The sequence below is a fragment of the Equus przewalskii genome, chromosome 12 (assembly GCF_037783145.1).
Source record: "Equus przewalskii isolate Varuska chromosome 12, EquPr2, whole genome shotgun sequence".
Lineage (NCBI taxonomy): Eukaryota > Metazoa > Chordata > Mammalia > Perissodactyla > Equidae > Equus > Equus przewalskii.
In genome coordinates, this window is record NC_091842.1 from 11,376,452 (window position 1) to 11,387,717 (window position 11,266).

At 51.1% G+C, this 11,266-nt stretch overlaps 1 protein-coding gene and 1 non-coding gene across 4 annotated transcripts; both read left to right on the forward strand.

Annotated features, from left to right (window-relative positions):
- Window positions 1-3: 3 nt before the first annotated feature.
- On the forward strand, window positions 4-11,097 carry BUD23 (BUD23 rRNA methyltransferase and ribosome maturation factor). 3 transcript variants are annotated; one of them, XR_011524401.1, is made up of 13 exons: window positions 4-204; window positions 297-334; window positions 1,987-2,082; window positions 2,172-2,254; window positions 2,354-2,450; window positions 4,416-4,512; window positions 5,488-5,538; window positions 6,298-6,383; window positions 6,607-6,652; window positions 6,803-6,861; window positions 8,642-8,735; window positions 10,611-10,700; window positions 10,837-11,097. XR_011524401.1 is itself a non-coding variant. In XM_070566448.1 (12 exons), the coding sequence occupies exons 1-12, from the start codon at window positions 157-159 to the stop codon at window positions 10,889-10,891; spliced, it is 846 nt and encodes a 281-aa protein (XP_070422549.1). In that variant the 5' UTR covers window positions 4-156; the 3' UTR covers window positions 10,892-11,097. The 3 variants fall into 3 exon arrangements, 1 of the variants encoding a protein (XP_070422549.1); XR_011524402.1 differs by having other exon boundaries at window positions 8,678-8,735; XM_070566448.1 differs by lacking the exon at window positions 8,642-8,735.
- Window positions 10,043-10,174, forward strand: LOC139074982 (small Cajal body-specific RNA 20). The gene has a single exon (XR_011524999.1). It is a non-coding gene; the product is annotated as a small Cajal body-specific RNA 20 (non-coding RNA).
- Window positions 11,098-11,266: the final 169 nt, after the last annotated feature.

Sequence of the window (11,266 nt, forward strand, 5' to 3'; positions counted from 1 at the left end):
GGTGTTCGCGGCGCGTAGGCCCTGTAGCCCAATCGAGTGAAAAAGGAGGCGGGGACAGGGATGGAGCATGCGTATTACGAGGCGGTCGCGGGGCTGATGACATAAAAGCCGGGCTCCGGGAAACGCCGGTACCAGTCGTGCTGCCGAGGCTCAGGGATGGCGTGTCGCGGGCGGAGACCGGAGCACGGCGGGCCCCCGGAGCTGGTGAGGCCTCTGGCCAGCGGGCACTCCTCTCTCCTTTAGGGCCTCTGCGTTCTGATTCCTCCCGCTATTCCCTTTTTCTCTTTTCCCCGCAGTTTTACGACAAGAATGAAGCCCGGAAATACGTGCGCAAGTAAGGGGAGCCTGGATGTTGCGCGGCCTCGGGGGTCGGGAACCGGCAAGTTGCCCGGATTGCGGACGTTGCTTGTAAAACACGCAGAATTTGGGGGCTGAGGAAAGGAAGGGACCCAGCTTGGTCCCGTTTTTCCCACTGGCAAAGTTAACTTTAAGTAAACCTCCGAACCCTCTGGGCCTCGGTAATCTCAGTCTTTAAATGGGAGTGATTATATCTACTCTCTCTAGGTCGTTTTCAAAGTTTAATGTGACAGCGTGTTTTAAGCGTGTGGTAAAATAGGAGGCAGTGGATATGTGTAAGGGGTCAGTGCTGTTGGGGGGCAGGAAATGACATTCTTAGAATGCTTACTCTAGAATTCCTTTAGAATGTGTGCGCCTGTTTACAGTTACCTAGTTAACTCCTCATGACAACTGTTGGTGTAGTATCTGAATTTCTCGGAGGGCACTTATTTGTATAACTACGAAGTCATTTAGCGGGTGAAGGCTAGAGCGGGGACTCCCAAGCATACCCTTTCTGATACATTACTCTGTAGAAAATTCTGCAGATACCTCTTCTCTCCTTTCTGTTTAGAGTCCAAGACCAGGAAGAAGGTCAGCAAAAATCTCTGGCCCAATCGTCATTATGTAGCAAATGCAAAGTTTTTTCCAGCTGCAGAGCCCTGTGTTTCACATTCTGAAAACTATTATGTGTGATTCTGTGATTCTTTCCCTTGATCCTGGGAAAGTCAGATATGCTATAGATCTGTTTGTTCAATATGGTAACCGGTAGCCATCAGCCAACCATTGAAATGTGTTTGGTTTAAATTAGTATGAAGAAAATGTAAATATTTTGTTGATCATTTCATATGTTGATGTGTTGAAATGATATTTTGAGCATATTGGGTTAAGTAAAATGTATTATTAGATATTTTGGGTTGGAGAAACGACTATTACAGTTAATTTTACGTATTTAATTTCATTCTAACTGTGGCTACTAGAGAGTCATATGTAGGGGCCGGCCGGTGGCGCAGCGGGTAAGTGTGCACGATCTGCTTCGGTGGCCCAGGGTTCACCGGTTTGGATCCCTGGTGCGGACATGGCACCGCTTGGCAAGCCATGCTATGGTAGGCGTCCCACATATAAAGTAGAGAAAGATGGGCACGGATGTTCGCTCAGGGCCAGTCTTCCTCAGCAAAAAAAGGAGGATTAGCGGCAGATGTTAGCTCAAGGCTAATCTTCCTCAGGAAAAAAAAAAGTCTCATGTGGCTTGCGTTATATTTCTCATGGACATCACTGCCATAGATTTTCGTTCTGCGTTGTTGATCCCTATATAGCAGAGTAAATTCTTCCAGAAAACTCTTTCTTAAGTAGTACAACATCAAATCCTGATTGAGTTGAAAATACCCTATGGTTAGTCATTAGTTAATCCCTTCACATTAGCTTTGCAGCTGGTGTAGTTAGAATTTGTGTCACAAAATAACTTGTTGCTGTATTACATGGACTTCTGGGTCATTTTCAAATAGTTGTGGTTGAGTTTGGTGACTGAGTTGGGTGACCGGGAGAGTATCTCTGGGTGATTGTGCCTTTTTTCCTTTCTCTGGCTGTTTGTGCTCTGGGTGAGGTTTTAGCCTAGAACTCCTTTATCACTCGCTTGTGTTTCTGCCTTCCCAGCTCACGGATGATTGATGTCCAGACCAAGATGGCTAGGCGAGCACTGGAGCTCCTTTATCTGCCCGAGGATCGGCCCTGTTACCTGTTGGATATTGGGTGAGAACCTGGGGCCCAGTTCTAACTGTCCAGGTAGTGGAGTGTCTTTGCTGCTCACACTGTCGAGTTCCTTTTTGATTGTCTTCCAGCTGTGGTTCTGGGCTGAGTGGAGATTATCTCTCGTATGAAGGGCACTACTGGGTGGGCATTGACATCAGCCCTGCCATGCTGGGTGAGTACGTCCTATTTAGCACTGGGGTAGACTGCCCTCATGAGTATGCAGCAGCTGTGCATCTGGTCTCTTTCCCTGAATTACTCTTCTTCGATGTAGATGCGGCTTTGGACCGAGAGATAGAGGGAGACCTGCTTCTGGGGGACATGGGCCAGGGCCTCCCCTTCAAACCAGGCTCCTTTGATGGTTGTATCAGGTGAGAGTCTTCACGTCCTGCCTTTAGTCCTTCAGGCCAGTGCTTCCCAAACCTGGCTATACAGCAGAGTCCCACAGGATACTTAAGAATATACATTCCCCAGGATTTTCAGATTTATAAGGTTAGAGCAGGGCCCCCAGATCTGTATTTTTCTGTATTTGGAAACTATCTCCTCTGATTCTCTTGCACTGCTGGCTTCAGGGTTCAGGGTTCAGGCAGCTCTGGGAGAGGTGCTTTGTCTGCTTCATGCCGGGATGGGGGAGGGGTGGAGGTCCCAGCCTCTGGGAGCCATTTTGTCGCCCCGGCAGCCATCTTGTTCCCGTCTCTCCACTCTCTGTGGTGGAGAGTGCCCCCACTGCTCCAGTCACTTCGGTGGCTTAGGAGTCCTTTCTGTGTCAATTTTGAGTTTGTACATAGAACTTTGATAACGGAGCTTAGAACACTGAAATTTCTGTCTGGAGCGTGAAGTTGTCCTTTCTCTTTGGTGAGTTGTGTTGAGTGTGGTGTGGTGTGTGGTCCATGGGGTGGAGAGAGGGCCTGGGGAGGAAGTCATAGTTAGCCCTCCCTGGAGGGACGCCTCCTCCTCTGGTCCTGGGTCAACAGTAGGTACCTGGGTAAGTAATGAAAATCTGGGTTTGCAGATTTTCCTCCAGGGTAAGGGATCAGCTTATCTCTGCAAGCAAGATTGTGGGAAACATTTCAAGGATAGCAATTGCGTTTTCGTGATGATTAGGTGAGATGTCCTAAGCTGTGGAAAACCAAAGACCAGTGATATGGTCTGTGTGTTTTAGGAGTAAATAGTCATTTTTTTTGTTTGTCTTAAAGGAGAGATGGTATGGCAAGCTTTTTTTTTTTTTTTTAACATTTGTTCTGTGTAAGACATTGCACAAGGTGCTGTGGAGTTTGGAACTAAAACAGTCCCTGTTTTTAAGACTCTCCGTGGTTGGTTGGGTGCTGTAAGATGTGGGCGAGACAGCTGAACACGAGGCCGAGTGTGGGGTGTGACTTGGGAGTTGTGGGACCCACCAGCGTTGTGAGGAGAAGCAAGAGAGCACAGGAAACCCCTGAGGAGGGAGGAGGGGCTGAGGCTGGGCCTTGAAGATGGGGAGGGATCTGGAGAGTTGAGGGGGAGGGTTTCTGAGTGAAGGAAAGTGTGAGCAAAGGCACAGAAGTGGGTGGAGAAAGGAGTCTGATAGATCATAGGGATGAATGAGCAATTTCATGGAAGGTGAGATTGCATGGGGTTGGTTCCTAGAAGGCTTTTAACTCCATCCTTCAAAGTTGGGGCTTTATTCTGTGGTTGATGGGGAGTGGCAAGATCAGATCTGTGTTTTAGGAGTATCATGTAAGAGGAGAAGAGAGCTAAGTTCGGTGGTTGAAGCAATCGAGACAGTAATGCGTGCTGACCCAGGAGAGTAGTGGAGGGAAGTAAAAACTGGGAGAGGCAGGCAGACAAAGCTGTGGGGTTTAGGGTTCTGTGGATGTGTGTGCGCAGCACTGAGGAGGGGCATTCCCGAAAGGAGGACATGGTAAGTAGCTGCTCGAGGTTTTCAATCTGGGGCTTATGGAGACGCTTGGCAGGTATCCTTGAAGGAGGTGAGTGAGGAGGAGAGTGAGTGAATGGCTTTGTGTAGGTACTGTAAGGCATGTTCTCTTTGATTGGAGGAAGGGAATGAAGAGGTAGGTGGCAGAGGCAGCCTTGACATGCTGAGTAATTTTAAACTTAAGATGCATGTAGAAACAAGGACTGGCTGCAAGGAAGTGAATGCTCCCCCTCTCTATACCCTGTTTGGTTCAGTGCTGTAGAATAGTGACCTGCAGTGGACCTACACAGGCCAAGAAAGAGTGGTGAGCAGGAGGGTTTCACCTGGAGATCAAGGATGTGTATGGTGTTAGAGTCTTGAAGAGGCAGGGGGAGCAGTGGGTATTGGTCCCCTTCCTGACCAGATTCCTTTCCTTTTTTAGCATTTCTGCTGTGCAGTGGCTCTGTAATGCTAACAAGACATCTGACATCCCTGCCAAGCGCCTGTACTGCTTTTTTTCTTCTCTTTATTCTGTGCTGGTGAGTATGAGATCACCTCCCCATGTGGGCTGACTGCCTGTCCCTCCCTTGCCCTGCAGGTAGAGTGATGAAGTAGAGGCATCCTATGGGAAGGCCATTCAGATGGGACCACATGGGATGGCAGGACCTTATTGTGGTTACTTTGTCCAGGTCCTCAGGCTAAACAGAAAGTTCAGTGGGCTGAGACTCCCTGATGAAATGCAGAAGACACTGATGTCAAAATCTGAGACTGATTGCAATTCCTCTGTCCACTATGCCGAATTTTTTTTGGTGAGGAAGATTGGTCCTGACCTAACAGCTGTGCCAGTCTTCCCCTGTTTTTTGTATGTGTGATGCCAACAGAATGTGGCTTGATAAGAGGTGGGTAGGTCCACGCTCTGTGAACCCTGGGCCACTGAAGCAGAGCATACGAACTTAACCTCTACGCCACTGGGCTGGCCCCCACTATGTTGAATTTTAATCAGAAGTTGGTTTGGGGCATGGACTTCACACAGTGAGGGCAGGGGCATCATGTCCAGGCCACACAGGATGCCTTCCAGAGTGCTCACAACCCCCCCCCAACCCCCTCCCGTACTGCCCATGCTCAGATGGGGAGCAGGGTGGTTAATTACCATCAAGAGAACCTTTGTTAGCTTTACTTTTGTGTTTATAACTGCTTTCAGGTCTCTGCTCCGGTGTCCCTCCGAGAGGCCTTCCTTGAACCGAAAGTAAACTCAGCAGTCTGCGTTACTCATCATCCCTTTGTCCTAGTTTGTTTTCTCTTTGGCACTTCATCACTACTGTAAATTAGCTGCCTCCCTCGCTAAAATGGGAACTCCAAAAGCTCAGGGGCTGTCTCTCTTGTTCATGGCTGTGTCCCTGGCCCTAAGGACAGTGTTGTGCACATAATAGGAACTCAGTAACTATTAGTAAATAAGAGGTGTCTGTGTCCTGACCCGTGGGATGTTTGTAACACAGCAGTGTCTCTCTCGGCAGGTTCGTGGATCCCGAGCAGTCCTGCAGCTGTACCCTGAGAACTCAGAACAGGTGAGCCCCTTGGCTGCTGGAGGCGCAGGGAAGGGGAGGGACCCGCAGCAGGTAAACTGTCCTGCTCCTCACTCACCTCTCCTCCTGCTGCTGGAGAGTGACAGAACAAGGATCCTTATGCTGATAGGTGGGAAAAGGAGGGAGTGAGCACCCGAGAGTGGTCCCTGTGGCCCCCGAGGGCACGTTTTATGACCTAATGTCCTAAGGAAGAAGAGTGGTACCTGTAGGAGTGGGGTAGGACGTTTGTCCTCTCTTGACGGATAAGATGGTATAACAGGTGATTTCCATAACCAAATGAGTAGACAGGGCAGTGGGTGAGAGAACATTAACAGTTGTCTGTTCTCTGGAGTGTAATGTAGTAGGAATGAGGAGTGAGGGGGTGAGGTAGGAAGTACAGACTCTGAAAGACAGTGGTGAGCTGTCCCTGACCAATAACATGAATGAGTCTGCCTCCGCATAGGTGGCCATTCATTTCCTGAGATTTGAGTGGGGAAGATGGGTGCCTGGGCTAGAAAGTGAGAATTAAGGGCTTGCCTGTTCTGTAATCCCCCCAAGGGAGGTGTATGCCATGGCTGGTTCTAACCTGCAGTTTCATCTATGTGGCTTTTGGGGACTTAGAATTGGGAACAGTCAGATACAGAAAACCTTCAGTTCTCCCAAGCAAGGTCTGTCCTGGGACCAGACTGGCTTAAGGGGAATGGAGGGGAAGCTGCTGCTTCTCCAGCCTGCCTGCCTAACTCACCACCGTTCTCTCATCAGTTGGAGCTGATCACCACCCAGGCCACCAGGGCTGGCTTTACTGGAGGTGTGGTGGTGGACTACCCCAACAGTACCAAAGCAAAGAAGTGAGTACTGGGGGCCACCATGCCGCCGTGCTGCAGGAGAGAGGATGGTGGTATGGCCTCGTAGGCCACTGATGACTCTAGGCCAGAGTGGTGCTGGTGGGTCACAGGGCCCCGACGGGCAGGAGGCTCTCCCTTTCTGGACCTGTAGATGGGAGGGAGGGGGAGGACTTGTCTCGCCCTGCAAGACTTTATTAGCCCAGCCCTCTGCACTTTCTTGTTTCAGGTTCTACCTCTGTTTGTTTTCGGGACCTTCGACCTTTGTGCCAAAGGTGAGGGACCTTGAGTTTGCAGGCCTGTGTCTTTTTGGTTCCCTTGTGGGGCTGGGCCGAGTACCTGTTGGAAGGGCTCAGGCCTTATGAGGTGGGGCAGAGGGCTTGAGAGATCTCCAGGGTGATCTAAGAGTACTTTGGTTCCTTCAGGGCCTGAACGGAAATGTGGAGGAAGAGGAGGCCGGGGAGTCCAGGTTCACGAGTGGGAGGTAACGCCTGAGGTGCAGGGAGTTGCTGCCACCAGGTTTGTCAGACATGGCAAAGCAAGTGGCGACAAGACGACTCCTCTGCTCTCTGCTTTCACGAAACCTCTCGGGTTCAGAGTTGGCAGTGACACAAGGGTGGTAACAGGACTAGGGAACCTTTTGCGACTGTACCTGCACCTGCCTTGGGCTGAGTGGTGGGGCCCTTGTGGATGTCTGGGCAGCCACACAGCCTTATCCCCTTCCTCTCTGTCGTCCGCCTTGCCATTCCTGGCGGGCTGTCCTCCGTCCGAGGCTGCCACTTCCACCAACATCCTGCACCCCCTCCCCTCTTGGCTCCCGTGGTTCTCCCTTCCCTCTCCCACATCCTTGTCTTTACTCTCCTGGGTCGTTCCCATCCAGCATCCAGATGTACTGCAAGGTTTCTGCTGTTTTTGGACAGGTCCTCCCTTAACCTCATAACAGCTCCTAGCTACCACCCTGTTTGTTGGCTTCTGTTTATAACAGAACTTCTCGCACTTGCCTGTCCTTGCTGCCTCCCCTACCATTCTCTCAGACCTCTTTGGCTCATCAGTTTGCTCTTGTGGAGGCCACCATCAACCTATCTTGCCAAATCTGTTGTCGCTTCTCATCTTTTTTCCTTCTCTGTCTTCACTGTAACTTGCCTGCTCAGTAGGAGCTGACACAGCCGATTACTCCCTAACACTTTCCTCACTTGGCCTCCTGCCCCCCTCCTGGTTTTCTCTCAGCCTTGCTGGCTGTTCCTTCTCGGTCTTACTCTGCTGGCCCGCCCTCCTCTGGGGCACTCTGGGGCCCAGCCTGGACGCTTGCTGTTTCTGCGCTGCCTTAAACACCAACTCGAGGTTCGTAACTCCAGCTTTACATCCTTGCTCTCAACCCCGCCTCTCATTTCCGAACTGCCTCCTAAGTGTCCGTACCTGAACTTCCCACTGGTGTCTCCAACAAGACAGAGCTCTTGGTTTTCACCCCCAAACTTCCCTGCTCCATTCTTACTATCCTCAGTCATTCCTGTCCTCCTCACATCTCCCATCCGGTCAATCCATCGGCCAGTCCTGCCACCCCCAGCCTCAATGTACGTCCTGGTTCCAGCCGTTTCCCCTCTTCCGCCTGGCTGAGTCCCCGCCACCCCTGCCTGGATTATTGAAAGCTGCCTCACTAGTCTCCCTGCTTCAGTCTTTGCCTCTTTCCATTTATTTCCTGTGCAGCAGCAAGACTGATCTTTTCCTTTTTATTTTTAAAAAATATAAGTCATATGTTGCCATTTCTCTGTTCAGTATCTTCAGTTGAGTTCTCCTTACCTTTTAAAATTTTCCTTAATACCTTTAACTGCTCTAAATCATATATTTGCTTAGTTGGTTGTTATTTATATCCCCAACTAGAATGAAAATTTGGTAGGGACTGGTATTATATCCCTGACATCAGAAGAGTATCTTGTTGCTAAAACATATTTATATTTGTTGAATGAATAACTGATTACAAGGTAGTGAAGAGGGAGGTTATTCCTTAGTTCTGGCTGATAGGACTGAAAAGTCTTGAAAAATGGGCAGAGAAAGAATGAGTTTGGAAGGCCCACGGGTGGTGGAAATCATGAGTGTGTTCCTCGTGTCCACTACATATTTGTGCCATCTGACCCCTTGGCCCTCCGTGGTCATCCTCTTAGTTTCCTCAGGCCATTCCTGATGGGGATTTGGAGGCTCTTCTAGGTGTTGTCTGCTCTAAGGTGCCCACCACTTGCTCCCAGCGAGTGCTCTCCTCTCCTTCACAGAGGAAAGAGTTGTTTAACTCCCTCCATCCATCTTAGGATCCCTCTTGTCCTCAGACCGGTGTCTACAGACGACACGTCCTAACTGTAAACTGGGGTAAGTTGTGTGACCTGAGCATCCATTTCGCATCTGTCTACAAAGGGGGATCCTGCCACCCACTTGGGCAGTGTGTTGAGGAGTAGAGAGTGTGTTCGTGCAGGACTCAGCACGGTGCCGGGCACAGACCTCGTCTCCCCAGGGCTGCAGGCTCCCGCTCTTCAAGTCCTCAGGTGTGGGGAGGGCAGGGGAGGAGGCTGTTGTCTATTGGAAGGATATTCAGGGGCTTCTCCTGTTACTGTCACTTCTGTCTAATCACATTCAGGTCACTTACGATATATAAATAGGTGAAGAAAAAGTGTTTAAAATCTTTACCTAATTTATCTCTGATTTTTTCCCATCCACTTTGTTTCCCCTGTGTGTTCCTGGATCCTCCCCACCCGGCCTCCACCCTGCCCTTCCTAAACTGCTCTCCTGAACGCCTCAGCCCGCCTCTCGCATTTGCTGCTGCTCAACCACCACTTCCCTCTTGGCGCCTGTGGTGTGGGGCGCTCACCATCTTCACCTGCTGCCTCTCTCTCCGCCGATGCTCTTTCCCCTTGTCCTTCTGCGGCTCACATCTTGCCCCTGTTCACTGCCCCAGCTTGTGCTTCCTCAGAGACTCCTGGGGTTTAGTCCTGCATCTGCGCCCCCCAGTCGCAGCTGCCTTCTTTCTGCTTTGCACCTGTCCCGTCAGACCTCCCGCCCCTTAGCTGTAGGCCCTCTTAAGGTTCTTCCATGACCCGCTGCCTTTCTGTACCCTACAGTCTGGGTCTGTGTGTTGTTCCCTGGTTCCCCACTGCTTATTGAAGGGAGAACACATTCCTTGCTGGCGTTCTCCCCTCCGTGAACTGGCCCAGCCTGCCCTTCCCTTTCTTGGACCCCTGGCTCCAGGCACAGGGGACTGTCTTCTCTTCCCTCACCTTCCTCTTCAGTCCTTTGACACTCCCTCATTTTTGCATATTGCCTGTTGTCTAGAATGCTGCCCCCATCTTCTGCCTGTAGAAATACCAGCCAGCTTGTCTCTGTGGCCCACTTGCTTTTCCCAGACCATGTGCTGCTTCCCCGTCACTCCCTTAGCAGCTCCTGGGCCTCCCTGCCCTCGCTGTGCTTAGTGTGGGTGGTCTCTGCCACAGCCCCATCTCAGGCTAGTGAAGGGCCAGGCTGGCCTATATCCAGTGTAGAGCATCTGTGGGCCGTGCATGCAGGTGCTCAGGAAGTGGTCATTACTCCAATGGCAAGTGGCCTTGCAAGGTGTGAGTTATGCTGGAAATGGTTTGATCCCAGCTGCGGATGTGGTTTGGGGCCCAGGCACCCCCTGTTCTCAGGGCCTCCCTCCTGTGGGGCTGTGGGGGCTCCCTTTTCTCCTCAGCCAGGATTGGAGGCCCAGATCAGGCTTTGAGGATCATCGTTGGGGCTGCCGTGAGCTGGGCAGCCTTGTTTTCCTACCTCAGACATTTATGGTGGTTGGGAGCCCCTGCTTGGTTTGTACCAGGCTAGGGCCTGCAGTAGCAGCAGTGGGCATGGGGCTCTGGCTTTCCTTGGATAGTGCCAGGCTCTCATGAGCCAATCCTGGCCTGCGTTGCCCCAAAAGTAGCTTGGCCTCCTGCCTGCTCCACAGGCAGACTGTACCCATACGCAGTAAGTGGTCATGTACCACAGAGATGCCTGTGAGTGAGTGGGGCCTCCCATCTCCTGCCTTCCTGATAGCAGCTGCTGTGGCCCCAGCAGATGTTCCCAGGAAGAGGGCTGTCCAGGAGTGGGGACTTCTGTTGTAGAAGGGGCGTCAGAGGCCACCTAACTTGGAGGGAAGCTCACTGCTTTCCCTGCCTGGGTTCACATGGGAGACAGCCAGGCTGCTCCATCCCTCGGCTCATAGCCATGTCTCCTGCCCAGGATCCCATACCGGATTGCGCGGCGGGGAGTGGTGAGGAAGAGCCGAGAGTGGGTGCTGGAGAAGAAGGAGCGCCGCAGGCGTCAGGGCAAGTAAGTACCAGTGGGCCAGGCTGGTGGGGGCGGGGGTCTGCCACTGAGGGCTCGCCTGCATCCAGAGGGGTCCCTGGGGTTCGTTCTTTCTTCTGAGACTCTCTGTTCTGCCCGCCCCATCCTTTCTTCACCACAGGGAGGTAAGACCTGACACCCAGTACACCGGCCGCAAGCGCAAGCCCCGCTTCTGAGCGGCTGCTTGGTCCGCACACCCGCGAGCTGTGCCGTCAGCCCAGGCACTCGCCTCCACCAAGTTTTCTACATTGAACTGCCTACTTCAGTTGACAACATAGTGTTTTAGAAAAGTTCTAAAGTTCTAAAAGTTATTTTTTTCACTAAAAAATGTTCTGAGAGCATCTTATTTTGTTCTAAAAGCAATAAACCACTTTCTGTGGCACTCTGGCGTTTTCCAGCTCTGTGGTCCTAGAGAGACATACTACTTGATTCTCCAGGTACAAGTGAGGTTTAAAGAATATAATGTACAAAAGCACTCTTTGAACCTACAGGGGGCACAGGTAGATTCCTTTAATTTAGGGCTGCCTTATATATGTTATATATATAATTAT